The sequence below is a fragment of the Tribolium madens genome, unplaced genomic scaffold, assembly GCF_015345945.1.
Source record: "Tribolium madens isolate multiple individuals breed KSU strain unplaced genomic scaffold, Tmad_KSU_1.1 Scaffold_1;HRSCAF=32;Tcas5.2_LG8, whole genome shotgun sequence".
Lineage (NCBI taxonomy): Eukaryota > Metazoa > Arthropoda > Insecta > Coleoptera > Tenebrionidae > Tribolium > Tribolium madens.
In genome coordinates this window covers 3,995,339-4,011,594 of record NW_025400984.1, presented here as the reverse complement: position 1 = coordinate 4,011,594, position 16,256 = coordinate 3,995,339, and the positions used below count along the sequence as shown (strand labels likewise).

Sequence of the window (16,256 nt, the reverse complement as noted above, 5' to 3'; positions counted from 1 at the left end):
ACAAAAACGCTGTTAAATTTTTTGAGCTATATTTACTTTCAAAGTACATATTTGTATAGATACTGAACAACCTACTCATGGATGGCTCCAATCAACCGAAATGAGGCCTAAATTTTAGCCCTTCCTCCAAATTCCTCACATATAAAAAATTAAAGCATTTCTAAAGTTCAGTCAACTTTAAAATAAATAAAAACGGCTATACATCAAATATTGAAGAGTACACTCTCAAAACCTTAATAATTAGCATAAGATATGTTACATAAACTCGTTATTAATCAGGAAACATTCAATTTTTGAATCTAAAATACACATTTTTTTCGATTTGTTTCTAAGTGCTTCTACTCTGTGGAATGTTGACACGAAAAATCGATTTATTGAGAATTGAAAGAAGTGCACACTTCGTAATAACTACTACATCAATAATCATTTATTTACTATTACCCTCCTCCTCCTTCTTCTCTCCCTCTCGGACCTCGTTGCTGGCCTCCGCGACAACTTCCTGGGGCTGTGCCTCCTCAACCGTGTACCTCCCCGGACTATGCACTTCATTGACCAAAACGGCCGGATATGGGGGCGGCTGATCCTCCATGATGTCCTGATAGGACGGAGGCGGCGTCATTTTCATCGCCCCACCGAACGCCGCCTCCTGTTCTCGTAATAAAGTGGAATAGTCCGGTTCTGGTAACCGATCTGAACCCTCAGTTGGGAGGATGTAATGGATGGTGTTGTTGCGGGACTGTTGTCGCAGAGTCAGGTATTTGTAGCAACGCCAGACTATGCCAATGCAGTAGGCTTTCCACAGCATGGAGATTAGGAAGGCGGCGAGGACGAGGAGGGAGAGGTATTGGGGACTGAGTTTGAGGAGCTCGTTTCGGAAGGGGAGGTTGTGCCAATGCTCGGCGACAAGGCGGTGGACCGAGCGCAAATAACAGAAGTAGCCGGTGGCTGTGAGACTGAACAAAATTGCCACATAAAAAATTCGGGCTTAAAAAAATGTCGCGTTGTTACTTACGTCGTAATTGCAAAATCGAATAATTGCAAACAGAAGAAAGGAAGTAAATGGGTGGCTTTCCCCCGTATCGTCCCATATACCATCAATAAAGTTATAGAAAGGGTGCACACGGTCATCAAAGCGCCCATATCGATGTCCGCTAAAAATTGTTTATTATTGTTTGTGTTTTTTTTGTTTTTGTTTTATATTTACATGAGTAGATAGTGCGCCCATCTTGCGTTGTGGGGAGATAATAGGGGTTGTCCTCATCCTTGACCTTTTTGCTCAAAGGAGTTGGCAAAAAATTGCTCTGTTCAAATTCTGCATTATGTTGCATAATCACATTATGGTTGCGCATTAGCAGTGCCAAAACGGCAAGTGCCAATATGTGCAATATCTGAAATCCACAAATGAGTCTTTTTGTTGTTTTTCACAAATTTTGGACTTACTAAATGCCAGATTCCGAGCAAAATTGTTGCCGTACGGACATGCAAACAAAAACAACACCTCCATTCGTTATTGCGAGCTGACCCCAATTTGAAACGTTTGGGAAACATTGTTGAATTCTGCAAGGGTATATACATTGTTACTGTTTTCAACCAGAGTTGAACGTGAAATGGAGAAAAATTGCAACTGGTTACGACTGYTGACTCACTTATCAAAAATTAGTGATAAGAAAGGGGGAACTTGAGGTAGGTATAATTGAATGCGTCATACAAAGATCGGGGGACGATAATTACCTTGTGATGCTCAACCAAACAAAATTTATCTCCAATTAACAATAAAAAGGCTATTGATAATTTTAATCACCCATTTAACTAAACACCTTCACAATAAATGTCAAATTTTAAATGTCAATCGTTACCAACTTAAGCCTAAAATCCCCTAGAAAAACAAACAACTTCCGTATTGGCGTCAACTTTTTATTTCTTAACATAAAATAAATAAATAAATTAAGTCAATTAAGGAACAGAAATAACCCCCAGTCCCACTCCCCCTTCATGTGCGACCATGGGAGCCGCATACGTCCACTGATCCGTCTTGGGGTCATAAACCTCCACTGAGACCAAATTTGAAATTCCGTCATAGCCTCCAACAGCCCACAATTTGCCCATATTTGCCGTTAGGGCTACACGACTCCTTTGCGCATTCATGGGGGCCACATATGTCCACCTGTAACATTAATGTAGTCTCCTTAACCCCCCTAAAACTGTACATACTTGTTAGTGTAGGGATTATACATTTCCACTGTTTGCAAAAAGGTGCTCCCGTCGTAGCCCCCACACGCGTACAATTTCCCACCCAACATTGCTACTCCCAAACGACAACGTTTGGTTAACATGGGGGCTGCTTCAGTCCAAGTGTTAGAATTGGGATCGTAGCGTTCCACTGAATCAAAAATGGAAAGTCCATCGTGGCCCCCTAGAGCGTAAATATAGCCCTGGCAAGCAATCACAGCCCCTGCACTGCGAGATTTGTTCATGGGTGCTAGAGAACACCATGTATTGGTGAAAGGGTGATAGCGTTCGACGGAGTTGAGAGACGTGACACCGTCGTAGCCCCCACAAACGTAAATAATATCGCCTAAGGCTGTAGCCCCCAATGCACTAAAATTTAAGTTGGCAACACAAAAATCACTAGCTAGGCATTTTTACCTTCTTTTACACTGCATGGGGCTTATAGCGGACCATTCTTTCTTAATAGCGTCATAGACTTCAACGCTAGCCAACCTGTCTTTTCCATTATAGCCCCCAAAAGCGTATAATTGGCTTCTTAGTACTGCTACTCCTAACCTAGACCTCAACATAGACATAGGTGGCGCCATATGCCATGTGTTTGTTTTTGGGTCATAAAACTCCACAGTGCTTAACGAGTCGCCTTAAAACTTCCGTAAATATAAAATTGACAATGTTTAAAACACTCACCGTGCTTATTTAACCCCCCCACAACATAAATAAAACCTTTGACCTCGCAAGCCCTCGGCTCGGTCTTAAAACTTTGCATCAACGCACGTCTTTCAGGTATTAAATGGTAAGTCCGGGCCTCATCTAACAAATCTCTGAAAAAATGGAAATTTGTAAGTTTTAAGTAAAAAGAACCCTGTATTACCGGCATTGCAAAGAGTACCGAATGGCTTCCTCAGTCCCAACTCTGTCGGTAATATAGAGCGGGGACAGCAAAGGGAGTCTCACAAGAGCCAAAAGTTCAGGTAAAAACTCCTTCCTACACTCCTTATACTTGATCCATCTCATACAAGCCTCAAAAACCTGCTCCTCGCTTTCAACCCTCAATTCGTTTTTATTTAACAAAGTTTTAACCTCCGCGAGAGTCAAATTTAGATACTCCTCATGCAGCGACACCTCGTGGAAGTACGTTTCAATGTATTTTTCAGCCGATTCCGCCAAACTTGGGCACCCAAGACTGTCAGCAAAGTCTCGGACCCCAATCGCATTCTGGGGGTGCAAGCCTTGGAGTAGATAATTAGCACAAGCATCCCTGACTTTGCTCAATTGCAAGAAAGATGCTCCAATCATGATACTTTGCACGTTGTTTTTATCCAAAATGACCCGGCCTGAGTATGCGAAATTGATCAGTGCTTCAAGCGCCCTTTAAAACATTTTTTACACTAAATTTTAAACAAAGCAGTGTTACCAACATTGCGTCAATACATTTCATTTCAATCTCCCTATTCCGAGACTCAAGCATGTCGTTCATAAACATGGCGTGGAAATAGGGAATGGTGGCAGCAAGGACGATTTTATGAGCACTGAAATCTTGGCCATCAATCTGGAAAAGTAATTCCAAACTTGGGTCTTTTTCGTAAAGGTTGGTACCTTCAAAACAACGTCGCAAAGCCGCCCCTGACGCCGGATTTCTTCCATACAGGGAAAAGCAAGAGGGAAAAGATCATTTTGCTGGAAAACCATACTTTCATTGTTCATTTCATAAACGTTGCGGGGGCTTTTAGGCTCGTAACACGAGCTCATAGGGCGAAGACTACTCATTTTTGCTAAATCTAATAAAATCATCACAATTTAAAATGGGCTTTTAAGCACAATTGACAGGAAACTTACCCTTGACACTACTCGGGCATAATCACTTTTGTTAATTATAACTGACTTAAATCTCACTTTATTCGAGAAATTCTAAAATTCAGAGAACTATTATTGTTTGACATTTGACAAGTGGTTGACATTTGACATTTATGATGGATGGAGTAGATAAATGGTGTGGACATTAGAACTACCGGAGGTAACTTTGAAATTTTACAAATATTTTGTAATTTAAAAACAAAAAAATTGAATAAAGTATACAATTTGCTAAATATTTAAAAACAAATAGAGTTTTTATTAAAAAATATGTCTTATTTTTACACTTTTTTACTATTTAATTTAGAAAAAAATGTGCTTATAATATTAAGAACTAAATATCTGAGATATTAAAGGATGTAATATTTTTTTCTATTCACTGGTAACTCATTTTGGATTTTCAAAAAAACCTTAATTTTTAAAAATAATTAAAATTTTTGCGCCCAATCCGCTGATAACTTGATTAAATCGTCCATTTTAAACATTTTTCGCATCAAGTACCGACGTGCTGGAACACAATTCCTTTCTAGAATGCTTTGTGCTAGAAAAGGATGTAGTAGAGGACGTAAGTCTGAGCTATTGCCGGAACAAGTAATTGTGAACTACACGCGGGCAAAAATGGTACGGTTTCTCGATGTGTCTTGAAGGAATTTTAATGGCAATTTCCCTCAGAAAATGCTAATTGGAGTTTATTGATTTTCCCAAAAATAGGTAAGTCGAATTTGCTCTTTTCTGCCCCAATTTTCCCTTCAAAGTTGAAACATAGACAATTTAAAGATTCGTGCACGTTAATTCCAGCACCATTTTGGATCGAATTTAAATAACTTTAATTCCCAAACCGGAATTGATCGGTTTTTTGACCCAAATCCCGGTATTTTTGCCGGTTTTAAAATTTTTGTGAGGTTATGTTGTAATTTTTGTGATATTTTCATGCAGCCCCCTGCGATGGGAGATTGCCATTTGAATTATCCCCCCAGTGAGGAGAAGTTTTGCAAGTATTCATATTCAAGTTGGTGCCCCACTTGCGAGAGAAACTCCCCGAGACGGCGCTCCCGCAGCGAAACCATCAGCGAATGTCGGCGAAAGTGCAAGGAAATGAAGAGTTTATCCCCTAAGAAGTACGTCCGGAGTCGAGAGTACGAAAACATGGATTTGGAATTGAATTACAATTTTTATGAGCCCCCTAGAGAAAATTACAAAACCCGATCAAGTCAGCTCTGTGAATTACCAACCTCCTATATATCAAACAATTGCCAAACGTCAAAATTACTACCAACCGAATTCGTCGACAAAAACGCCAAAAGTTATGAACCCTCCCTCAAAATGAAACAAGAAGACTTTTACGACGTCTTCAAGTACGAAAAACCGAAACACCTCAACGCCTTCGCCAAAAAGCCCCATAAGGAGCTCCCGAGGAGCCCCTACACCGTCTACGACAATCATCTCAGTTTTGACACCAGCACCTATTTTGATAAAATCCGCGATGCCTCAAACTTGCACGAGCGCTACATCAAAGAAATCGAATCGGTGAGGGAACGCATTGCTCTGTGGAAAGCGGGCAAAAAACTCGAAGTTGAAGTCAAACCCCAAAAATGTCTTCCGGTGCACAACAATCAAAAGTTTCACGAAAGCAAACTGGAACAAAAGTATGTGAAGGAATTGGAGGCGGTGAAGCAGAGACTTGCACTCAAAAGTGTCAATAAATCGGACGTTGACGATATTATTACCATAAGTCAGAGCGAAATTGGCCCCAGACCCAGGAAAATCGCCATCAAAACGAAAAAAGTCAACTTGAGCAAAATAAAGAAGGTGCGTCTGCCCTCCAGCAAGATCGCCGGCAACGCGCCCATCTCCGAATTCACAGAAAGGTAGAAAATAATCACGAAACGGAAAAAGATAATGGCGTAATATTTTTGAATAAAAAAGTAATAGTATATTACAAGCGAGGTGGGAAATACATATGTATATTATCACCGAGGCTTATACGGTGATTTTTGTAGGGCCCACATTAGAAACTTTTTAACTTTCAATGCCTTTGAAATTTTGTATGCAACCAAAATTGACATTTTGAATTCAATTAAATTATGTACAATTTCCAAAATGGCTGAACTTCGAAAACTATGAGAAATTGGCTCCAACTTTGAAATTTTGAATGGCAACTCCCTTTTTTGCACTTTTGAATTTGCTTTTTCAAACCGAGTAAAACGTACTCAAGTTGTTCGTACTTCTCTATCAGTTTTTGTCATAATATATCATTTTTTTGTTTAAAATTATTATTTGCAGGGGTTCATTTAAAAAATCACAGCTCTTGAACCCTTTGTAATAAGTGAAACTTTTTTTTTGCATTTGATAACTAAAGGTTTGAAAAATCTTGTAAAGTAGTTCAAGATTGTCAACTATCAAATTTCATGGCTAATAGATTTTTTTTAATTCGGATCCATTTTTTTTCTCATAATTTGGAAGATTTGTTGTATTTTTACTGAAAATTATTGTTTAAAACAAACTTCAAATTTGAAAAAAATAATGAAAGTTGATAAAATCTAGTTGTGTGGTGTCAAATAAGACAATGCCATTATTGTAATGTCAAAAAGCAGCAAATGAAAGAAAATATTTCCAATGTTTTTTCAAATTTTTAATAAGAAATGACAATAATAAACTAGAAAAACATTTTTTTTTAAATGTTTTTTTTTAATAAATTAATTTATTTTATTATTATTTCTTTTATACAGGATGTGTCAGAACTCGCGCCCCAGAGAAAAATTTCAAGTAAGATAAGAAAAGGTCTTTAATAAATTCCATCTGTCAAAAAAATTTGACGTTTATTTTTTGATATTTGACATTTTTTCTGTCTATTTAATGATACTGATGATTTTATGTATGTTTTCTTGTAAAGGTATAAAAATTTTGGCAATAAAAGCCACAAATAACATTTAACAGAGTTACAATTTAGGATACAGCTTCCTTATTGTTTCCTCTTCTAATGGCCTGTAGTAAAAAATCTTGGAGAATTATTTTTCCAACAGAAATAAATAGTCAAAGTGCAAAATTTAAACTCATAACTTCGAAATTTTTCTAGATAAAATTTTTTTAACATTTTTTCTGGTATCTTGCCTTACATGGCATTTTTTTTCGAGGCACGAGTTCGGCGCACCCTGTATACTTTAACGTTAACGTCAATTTTTTCATTGACACTATGCAAATAGCTTTTAATAACTTTTTTTTTCAACATCATTTACATATTTGTTTATTTTATTTTATTCATTTTTAAAATCTTCTACAGCGCCCGGTGTTTTTTTTAAATCATCTTGTATAAGAGAATGATAATTTCTCAAATAATGTCAAATAAGTCAAAATATTCAGTTCATTCAGTTGCAATTTTAAAAATAAAAATAGGTAGGTATTTCATCGATTTTATTCCCAAGGAAATAAAGTACCAGATTATTAATCAAAAACGGGGGAATAAAGTGACATTTTATTCCAAGGAGGTTAGATCTGAGATATGTAATAGCATCTACGTCAATGCATCAACAGACAGAAAAACAGATATTTTATTATTTAAACGAAATGTGATTGTGTTCGATATCCTTCGCGGTGATGACATATTTACCAACTCATGTGTAATATACTATTGAATTTAAAAAAATCAAAGCCAACTATTTCATCTTTTGAATGAATTTTCATGTTAAAATTTTATTATTGTGTTGACAGTTAATTTTCCCGACATTCTTCTTTTTATCGGTGCCAACTGGTAAATTTTTGAGTGAAAATTCCTTCTCAGTTTTCATTTTGGCTCGCTTAAATCACATAAAAGCGTGGCTTTTCCGTGCCAGACTATTAGCCGAGTGATTTATGACTTCCACTTAATCCAAAATCTTTGTCTATATTACGTCTATTTTTAAAATAGATTAGTCATTTAGCGAATGCTTCGCATAGTTAAGCGTCGAGAAATTTCACAATGTCTCAATTTACAATAATTTAATTCGATGTCTTTCAGCGACTACAGCGGCTCTGACGAAAGCGAAGCCGAAGAAGTGTTAAATGCCGACGACGAATCGGAAAGTCCGAGTGAGGCCACGTGCAATGGCACTGAACCCGAAATTATCATACCACAAATTCCTGGTAAGAAAAACAATTTTTGTTTATTTGATTTTAAATTGAACATTTCAGAAGGTGGAGACGCCTCGGGTTGGCCTCTCCGTCCGAGTCTTTTCCCTCACATCCCGCCATACATTCGTTTCAGTACCCACGACGCCGACAGCCCCATTCAAGTCCCCGCCGGGCGTCGGCTATTCAAGTGGAAACTAAGCACGATAACGCCAGCTGTGGTTCGCAAAACACTAACGAATTCGGGCTTTGCGTTGGTCAGAAGTGAGTTCAGTCGAGGTGTGCCCCCTTTTCCCAGTCCTGACCCTAAATCCAAAATTACTCAATAAATTTAAGTTGGTAACATAAACGTCAAGCTTCATTGCCAACTTAATTTCAAAGTCACAGCTCACTTTAATTTGAAATCGTTTCAGAATCGAACCAATGGCTGGGCACGTGGGGCAAACACATGAAATCGCCGATGTTCAAGACGTTGAAAGAGACGCAAAAGTTGAATCATTTCCCTGGAACGTTTCAATTGGGGCGCAAAGACCGGCTGTGGCGTAATTTCCAAAGATTTATCAATAAATTCGGATACAAAGAGTATTAATTATCAAGTTGGTTTTTGCGTTTTTTTATTATTTCTTCTTCTTCTAGATTCGGGTTCATTCCTCAAACATATGTTCTACCTCACGAACTGAAAATACTCAAACAAAATTGGGAGTATAAAAATGGCGGTGGAGAAGCATGGATTGTGAAACCTGTATGTAGTAAAAAAAATCTCTTGTTTTTGATTCAATTTAATATTTTAGCCGGCGTCTGCCCGCGGAGCCGGCATTAAAGTGATAAACAAGTGGTCCCAACTGCCTAAAAAAATGTCACTGGTTGTACAAAAATACATCTCAAATCCGTACCTGATAAACGGGAGCAAGTTTGATCTCAGATTGTACGTCTTGGTCACGAGTTTCAATCCATTGCGCATTTACTTGTATCCAGATGGCTTGGCGAGGTTTGCAAGTGGTCAGTATAGTAAAATTTTCAACCCGAGTTTTCTACTTGTTTTTTTTTCCCACAGCCAAATACAGTTCCGATTCAAAAGACCTCAAAGACCGGTATGTGCATTTAACCAATTACAGTATAAATAAATTGTCGAGTCAGTACACGGCCAATGAGGACGCCAATGCCTGTCAAGGTCACAAYTGGTAAGTATTGACTAAACCAAGCCCTCTATTTTTCTCAACCAATGACGTGACAGGACTATAACGAAACTACTCGAGTACATGTCGAAGCAAGGTATCGACACTAAAGCCCTCTGGCGGAACCTCCAACAACTCGTGATTAAAACAATCATCACGGGTGAAGCCCCTATTCATCAATTGTGCGAAGAAAACATGCTCAGTCGGTATAATTGCTACGAGTTGTTTGGTGTGGATGTTCTACTTGATGAAAATCTCAAAGCTTGGCTTCTTGAAGTGAATATTTCGCCGAGTTTGCATTCGGCGAGTCCTCTCGATGCCCACGTCAAGGGCCCCCTTGTCCAAATGTTGTTCGATCTCGCTCAATTCCATCTTCCACCCAGACTGTCCCAAACCGTTCGTCAGAGTCCCCAGTGTTTCGAACCGAAACTGTACACGACTGCCCTCACGAAGAAAGAGCGCGAAAAACACACACTTTTCGAACAATACGAGTCTCGGCACGACTACCTCGACGATATTTTGACCGAATTGACTGGAGATGATGTCCGGAAGTTGACACAGGCCGAGGATGAGTTTACAGTCAAGGGGCGTTTCGAGAGAATTTTTCCGACGTCGCAAACGCACAAATACTTGAGTTTTATGGAAGTTAGGTATTATAATAGGCTGTTTGATGCGTGGGAGAGCAAGTTTGAGAAGAACAGACAAGAAGGGATTAATTTATTGAGGGCGTTATGCGCCGAAAAAGTGCACTTAAAAGTGGCCCCCCAGAGTACGTTAAATAAGGTAAGGTTGATTGGGTTTTTTTTTGGGTGTGGGCGTGTCTCTCGAGTTTTGTTTCAATTTATTTTTGTTTGGGTACTACCAAGGCGAGAAATTTCGTATTGGCAACACTGCAAAGCGTTTGCTCACAATGTCGCAGTAAGTCGGGACGTGGTGTTGTTTGTGTGTCCACACTAATGGCATATATGATTTTTTCTATCGTCTAGTTTCTAATTCCCACAGGATTAGTCATAGCAGATAGATTAAAATTACTAATAGGTAGGATATAGGAGTACTAATTTCGTGTTTAGGAATTTCTAGTTGGGGTTTTAGAAGAAAATTAGACGTTTATTTCGTTAAAGAGTAACATTTATTTCAACGATTATTATAAATGTCAAAATAGTTGCATGATTTTTGTTAGGTCCCCGAGATCGGGCCAAATTTTAACGTTTGAAATTCCACAGAATTTGCTGAATACGACCCATGGGTGTGCGAGTCTGCAACCGTCGAAGGAAGGTCTGAGTCGGCCGCTCGCAGAAATATTACAAGAGGTCAAAATCGAAAACCCTAGCTGTAATTAACTCATGTGTGAGTTGTTTTTTACGTTTTTTTTTTCTAATCTAAAGAAATGACAATTTCAGATGGAATTTTTGAAGTATGTTTCTTTTCTTGTCAATGAGGAAAAACACCAGCATTTACAACTGCCAAATTTGTACGTTATTTTTAATTCCCTGTTAAATTATTGTAGCGAGATTATTCCATTTACATTTGCATTTACAGCAAAGTGTTTTTTAATTGATTTTTTATTAGTGTATTTGAGTCTGATGAATAAATATTTCTTTAAATTAAGTGTCTTCGTCTGGATCCGGGACTGCGTTTCTCGGGATTTCAATCCTTTGGACTGTGACGTTGAGTTGCATCCTTATATCCAGCAAAAAACACAAAAATGCGATAAAGAGGGGCACCTTAAAACGCAAGGTGTAGCCCAGCTTGAGTAAAAACAGCAAAGGTTCAGCGAGTGGCATGAGGCCGGTCCTCGGTCGGGGGTCGGGGCGAGTACGGTCCTGTCTCCCAGTGACTCACTCAAATTTCACAAATTATGGAAAATTCCAATGTGGTACCACAACAGTCACATATTCTTGAAGCAAAACACACAATTTTGGCACAAAATTCGTGAAATTATTTAAAAACTGCTGTTGACATTTCTTTGCGACATGTAGTGTTGCCAACAGAATCTAGGGATTTTTGCTCCACGTGTAACCGTTTTTCCAGAAGTGAGGTTAGATTTTTTAACAGGTTTTAACAACATGGATGTTGTTAAAAGTGTTTTAGAAAAATCGGCCAAAGAGGCCGAAAAATACAAATCAGTGGAAGTTAATAAGTTGGTTAGTATCGATTTAGGTGCCCTTCTCGTCGAAGATTTGAATCCGCTTGATTCTAGGGCTTTGAGGTGAGTTTCTGGGTTAGGTGGCCACGCTTATGTAAACCAATTTTCGCATTTCAGAAGCTCCACCAACGATTTTTTGTTAAATTTAACCCGTGATAACACTCAATTACTCTTTAATCAAATTTGGGAGTTGCCCACGGAGCGAATAGACGAAGCCATTGTTGCGAAATTCCCCAAACAAAAGTTTAGTTTACCACGTTCCAAGCCGGTTCCGAAGCCCCGATCCCTGACAAAATGGGAGCAGTTTGCGAAAGCCAAGGGCATAGTCAAGAAGAAGAAGAGTAAGTTYTCCTGGGACGAGCAATTGCAAAAATGGATCCCCCTTTACGGCTTCAAACGGAGCGCCGCCCTCAGGGAGAAAAACTGGCTCATCGAAGTGCCCCAAAACGCCAACCCTATGGAAGACCAATTCGCCAAGAAAACCGAAGCCAAGAGCGAAAAAGTGGCCAAAAACGAGCTGCAGAGACTGCGCAATATTGCTAAAGCGAAAAATGTTAAAATACCCAGATTTGGGCTAACAAACCCTGACGTATCATCATCAAAAGACGTAATTAATCTTTTTCAATCATTGAAACGTTATTAATTGTGTGAATTTTAGTTGCAAGCGGCGGTAACTGTTGCTAAATCATCGACCGCAAGTCTGGGGAAATTCCAAGAGAAACTTCCGAAGGAGAAGGAGGCACGAGGCGTCGCTGCGATCACTCCTGGAGCAACAAGGAAACGGAAATTACCCCCCATTTCCGGCCCCAGTGAAAAAACCCAAAATTTGAACATTGTCGACGAGGTTTTGAACAAAAGGCCTAAAATTAACATCGAGAAGGCCGTAGCAAGGCAAATAAACGAGGAACAAGCACAGTGAGTGGTGTACAACGTGACAGTGATCAAAGAATTAATTTTTTTCGTAGGAGATCTGAGGAGAAAAAACGAAACGTGGGCAGAAAAAGCCTGAGGAAGGCAGGAGGCGGCAAAAAACCTAAAAACACAAATCGGCCCCGAAAGGGCAAAGGCACGGGYAGGAAGCGACGTTAGACAGTTTTTTCAATTCATGTATATTTTAGTTAGAGGTAATTAAACATAGATTGTCTCTCCCTGTTTTTCCCATCCAAGACTTGGGTCCTTTGACACAGCCATGTACACCAGAGTTCCAGCCCCTGGAAGTGGCTTAGCCGCCACATAAGTCCTCTTATCACTCGACCAGCGACACATAAAATCCCGACCTTTACTTTCCTCAGCCTTAAAATTACATCAATTTTGGTTTTTGTTTCAGTTAAGACTTACTTTAGTGTCAAGTGGAGAAGGGCCGAGGTAGTCTTCCCCTTGGACTGCTTTATGGAGCATCTGCAGGAAATACTTGAAGAAGCTGTTTCGGTTTTTCTTCACCGTTGCGTCAGTTGCTTTCAGTTGACGCAACTTCAAAATCCACTTTTTGCAAATTTCTTTGTCTGTGTGTGATAAATGTATAGGGCGATTTTTGTATATGATAGAGTGATTTTTGTATATAACCAAACACGTTTTTGCCCATTAAGTGGGCAAAAATTGTGGCTTTGTATGTTGAGCAAGATTCGTAACAGTAGAAACTTTTACTGTTATTGAATCGGAATGTATTTTGCGTTCGCAATAAACTTTTCGGAAAATGTGAGCTTTTATTTCATTTCAAAGCGAAATATTGAAAGAAAAAAAAACAGTTAATTTTTATGACAGCAGATGTCGCCTTTTTGGAAAAGGCAAAAGCGGGAAATTTAAAATATTTTTTTGATTTTTCCAACTTAAACGGTTTAAATGTTCACAATTGGCTTGTCATTCTTCAGAAATATTTCAATAATGTTTCTACCATAAAATGCGCGATAAACCGTTGTTGTATTATGTTTTTCTATTAATAGAACGGACAAAGACCTATTATTTGTAATAAGAGATAAAACTAAATGCCTGAAGCTATGAATAAATCAGCATTGAACGGTTTATGTCATTATTTGAGTAAAACTCACCTTTGGGATTCTGCACCATCGCCACTAAATTTTTAGCAATTTCCATATTCGTGGCAAACTCTTCATCATAAACATCCAAGACTTTCCTAACAGGGAGCGTCGCCATCCCTAACAGAAAATTTAGCTTCGACTTGTCCAAAATCAATGACAGAAATGCAATAATTTGATTAGATTGATAGTCACTATGGAGACCAAGRTCATTTACTAATTTCCGGGGGCAAAATTATGACGTTTTGGACTGGAAACGATGATGAGTGTGCGAAATCGGGGCTGTGTTCCGGAGTTGGACAACGAGGGGGTCTTCCTGAAGCCGCTCGACGTCCCCAACGATGAAGTGTGGCAACAGAAAGAGCTCCTCAAGCCCTACGAGCGCATGCACGCACACCACACCTTGGCCAGCGCCAGGAGATACGCCTTTTTCAGGCCCTTCAGGTGATTTTAACAATTTTTTGTGCCTCAACTCGCCGCTACGCCGTTCGTGTTGTTTCATTTCAGTGATTTAATCCCGGGTGATGATCTTGACTTCATCCTCAACTCGCCCTACGACCACTCCCAGGAGATATTCCCCGATGCTATCGACATCTACTTGCAACCGGAAACGTTGGGGCAAGCCACTTGGCGACGGCTACGAAACACTTCCGACTTAAAATCCTCATTGGAGGCACGTGCAAGGATTGAACTTCGGCAGCAGAAACTCCTTTTGGCTAAGCATGGCCACCTACCCTTCAAACTCAATCAAGTATTTGTTTATAGTTTTTTCGCTACTCGCTACGTTCGTGTTTTCAGTACCACCCTGTGATTATTAGCGGGATTGAGGAGCGGCGCCACCCCAGCAATGTCAAATTGATGAACTCGTCCCATCATTCGCCCCAGACGAATGCTGGATACTCACGACAGGACTCCGATGGGAATTTTTATCAATATTAATAAAAAACCTTGTCTTGAATACTTGTTTTATTACATTTATCATACAAAAAGATATACATTGGGAAAAATCGGTATTGCTACAAGCTATAAAAGTACATGAACCATTGTTTTGGTAAAAATACAAGCTCTTATACGTTACGATATGTCAAAATCGGTACATTTTGAGCCTGGACGCCACTAAATTCAATTAAATGCATTTACTGGTAAGACACCACTAGATGTCGCTCTAGATACAAATGACAACAACATCAAACCTACTCGGTATATACAGTACACAGTATAGAAAAACCCTATATATAGAGTGATAAAAAAGCATCAAAACACCACAGTTTTATTGTGTGTGAAGGCCATAGATTTGGCAGTCGGTTTTTTCATTGGCTAGTTTTGCAATTATGACATTAACAACATCACATTGATCCTTAAAATAATAGGAGCGTAAAAACTAACATAAATACAATAAATAGACGAACAAAAACCGTATTAATACTCCCATTGGGTGGCATTCTCGATCGAGGAATCCCCCAAGCGGAAACAACCGTTTTTACCGGCTGTTAGGTAATTCCCATTCGAGGTTTTGATGCAGAGACGGGTGGGTTCGCGGAGCTCCAAGTAGAAACCTTCAGGGGTGTCAGAGTCGGCAGTGACGCCTTCGCTATCGACATGCCAGTATTTGCCGTTTTGGCCTGGAATGAAATGCAATTTGCTCGGTTTATGACTTAATGGATTGCAATTAATGAGATTTTATAGCCGGATCGGAATACAAATCGACTAATTACAACCACAAGCGAGAAGCGAGTGTAAAACAGCGATTTTTATCGCCTCTTAAAAAGTGTTGAATCCATTGACAATATGGATCTTTTTAAGTATTCTATTTTTTGTATTTTGGGCCTTCGTAGACGATTTGATCAAATTAAACAAATTTTAAACTAGGAATAATCTAAAAAATGGACAAAAGTTTGAATCAAACATTCAAAATCCAAACAGTAACATCTGTTTCAAATTACTGAAACAAAAACAAACACATGCAAACAAAAACATATCAATTAAGTACTACTGCAATTTCATGAAACAAATACTATTTCAATTCGTTCTTTAATAAAAGTAAATTTTTATTTAAAACAGAACATCGTGAAACATATTGAGCAATTTTTAACAAAATGTGCTTTTGAAATGAAAAAAATACAAATGAATCAGTTTTTAGACTTACTTAGAGCTTAAAAAGACTTTTTAGACTTACTTAGAAATTAAAAAATGAAGTGATATGTAGAAAATTGCATCTTTTTAAAAATGTTGGCTAGTCAAAAATTGAATTTGAAATTTTTTTGTTTTTGTTTTAATTTTAGTGATTACTTTATTATAAATCCAATTTTTCAAACATTTGAAACCAAATATGTAATTTGAAGTTGAATTTCATTTATTTATTTTTTGAAAAAAGTGTTATAAAAGTGTGACGTTTTATCAGGAATATCATTTTTTGAAATTTTCTTTTCTTCTTTGGGTTATGCAATATTTTTAATTTTTTATTCTTCGACTGTCAAAATTTACGGTTTTTCTCCCGTGTAAGGAAGTTTTGACAATTGTTTGGCATTTCTCAATACAAAACGTCAAATTATTTTTAACAGATTTAAAGCAAGTTTAAGCCTTGTTGACTCTAAATCGAAGAATAAAATGTTGTATTCCACTCGTTTGAGTGTAAATCGGACGCTTTATTCCACCTCGTGGATGGTAAAGCACTCGTTACACTCGTGGTTTAAAAATCCACTCGGTCAAATAAAGAGT

At 38.4% G+C, this 16,256-nt stretch overlaps 7 protein-coding genes across 9 annotated transcripts in view; 3 read left to right on the top strand and 4 right to left on the bottom strand.

The window, feature by feature from the left end:
* Positions 1-12: 12 nt before the first annotated feature.
* Positions 13-1,865, bottom strand: LOC123004179 (lysosomal-associated transmembrane protein 4B). The gene is made up of 5 exons (XM_044397305.1): positions 1,732-1,865; positions 1,441-1,557; positions 1,205-1,388; positions 1,013-1,151; positions 13-953 (listed from the first exon to the last, which is right to left on the bottom strand). The coding sequence occupies exons 2-5, from the start codon at positions 1,546-1,548 to the stop codon at positions 428-430; spliced, it is 957 nt and encodes a 318-aa protein (XP_044253240.1). The 5' UTR covers positions 1,549-1,557; positions 1,732-1,865; the 3' UTR covers positions 13-427.
* A 33-nt stretch (positions 1,866-1,898) lies between these two features.
* LOC123004166 (kelch-like protein 18) lies at positions 1,899-4,207 on the bottom strand. The gene is made up of 8 exons (XM_044397291.1): positions 4,066-4,207; positions 3,826-4,007; positions 3,648-3,778; positions 3,101-3,598; positions 2,917-3,050; positions 2,647-2,869; positions 2,212-2,598; positions 1,899-2,164 (listed from the first exon to the last, which is right to left on the bottom strand). The coding sequence occupies exons 2-8, from the start codon at positions 3,994-3,996 to the stop codon at positions 1,954-1,956; spliced, it is 1,755 nt and encodes a 584-aa protein (XP_044253226.1). The 5' UTR covers positions 3,997-4,007; positions 4,066-4,207; the 3' UTR covers positions 1,899-1,953.
* Positions 4,208-4,645: 438 nt separating this feature from the next.
* On the top strand, positions 4,646-10,967 carry LOC123004165 (tubulin polyglutamylase TTLL4-like). 3 transcript variants are annotated; one of them, XM_044397289.1, is made up of 12 exons: positions 4,646-4,791; positions 5,017-5,948; positions 8,075-8,199; positions 8,248-8,448; positions 8,598-8,766; positions 8,821-8,926; positions 8,976-9,183; positions 9,239-9,365; positions 9,419-10,142; positions 10,226-10,277; positions 10,583-10,706; positions 10,760-10,967. In XM_044397289.1, exons 2-11 carry the CDS (start codon positions 5,026-5,028, stop codon positions 10,687-10,689), a joined length of 2,742 nt encoding a protein of 913 aa, XP_044253224.1. In that variant the 5' UTR covers positions 4,646-4,791; positions 5,017-5,025; the 3' UTR covers positions 10,690-10,706; positions 10,760-10,967. The 3 variants fall into 3 exon arrangements, with proteins under 3 accessions (XP_044253224.1, XP_044253223.1, XP_044253225.1); XM_044397288.1 differs by having other exon boundaries at positions 8,248-8,463; XM_044397290.1 differs by lacking the exon at positions 10,226-10,277 and having other exon boundaries at positions 8,248-8,463.
* Positions 10,968-11,386: 419 nt separating this feature from the next.
* LOC123004178 (ribosome biogenesis regulatory protein homolog) lies at positions 11,387-13,199 on the top strand. The gene is made up of 5 exons (XM_044397304.1): positions 11,387-11,568; positions 11,623-12,112; positions 12,164-12,420; positions 12,471-12,629; positions 12,833-13,199. Exons 1-4 carry the CDS (start codon positions 11,426-11,428, stop codon positions 12,592-12,594), a joined length of 1,014 nt encoding a protein of 337 aa, XP_044253239.1. The 5' UTR covers positions 11,387-11,425; the 3' UTR covers positions 12,595-12,629; positions 12,833-13,199.
* Positions 12,594-13,730, bottom strand: LOC123004185. Its single transcript, XM_044397311.1, has 3 exons — positions 13,551-13,730; positions 12,844-13,007; positions 12,594-12,798 (listed from the first exon to the last, which is right to left on the bottom strand). The coding sequence occupies exons 1-3, from the start codon at positions 13,654-13,656 to the stop codon at positions 12,634-12,636; spliced, it is 435 nt and encodes a 144-aa protein (XP_044253246.1). The 5' UTR covers positions 13,657-13,730; the 3' UTR covers positions 12,594-12,633.
* An 11-nt stretch (positions 13,731-13,741) lies between these two features.
* LOC123004183 lies at positions 13,742-14,490 on the top strand. The gene is made up of 3 exons (XM_044397309.1): positions 13,742-13,982; positions 14,046-14,289; positions 14,337-14,490. Exons 1-3 carry the CDS (start codon positions 13,798-13,800, stop codon positions 14,475-14,477), a joined length of 570 nt encoding a protein of 189 aa, XP_044253244.1. The 5' UTR covers positions 13,742-13,797; the 3' UTR covers positions 14,478-14,490.
* LOC123004167 (protein singed) overlaps positions 14,490-16,256 on the bottom strand; it is a 12,682-nt gene continuing 10,915 nt past the window's right edge. Inside the window, exon 6 of the mRNA XM_044397292.1 lies at positions 14,490-15,160. Within this exon, the coding sequence (XP_044253227.1) occupies positions 14,958-15,160 (203 nt within the window). The 3' untranslated portion in view covers positions 14,490-14,957. The remainder of the gene's footprint in view (positions 15,161-16,256) is intronic.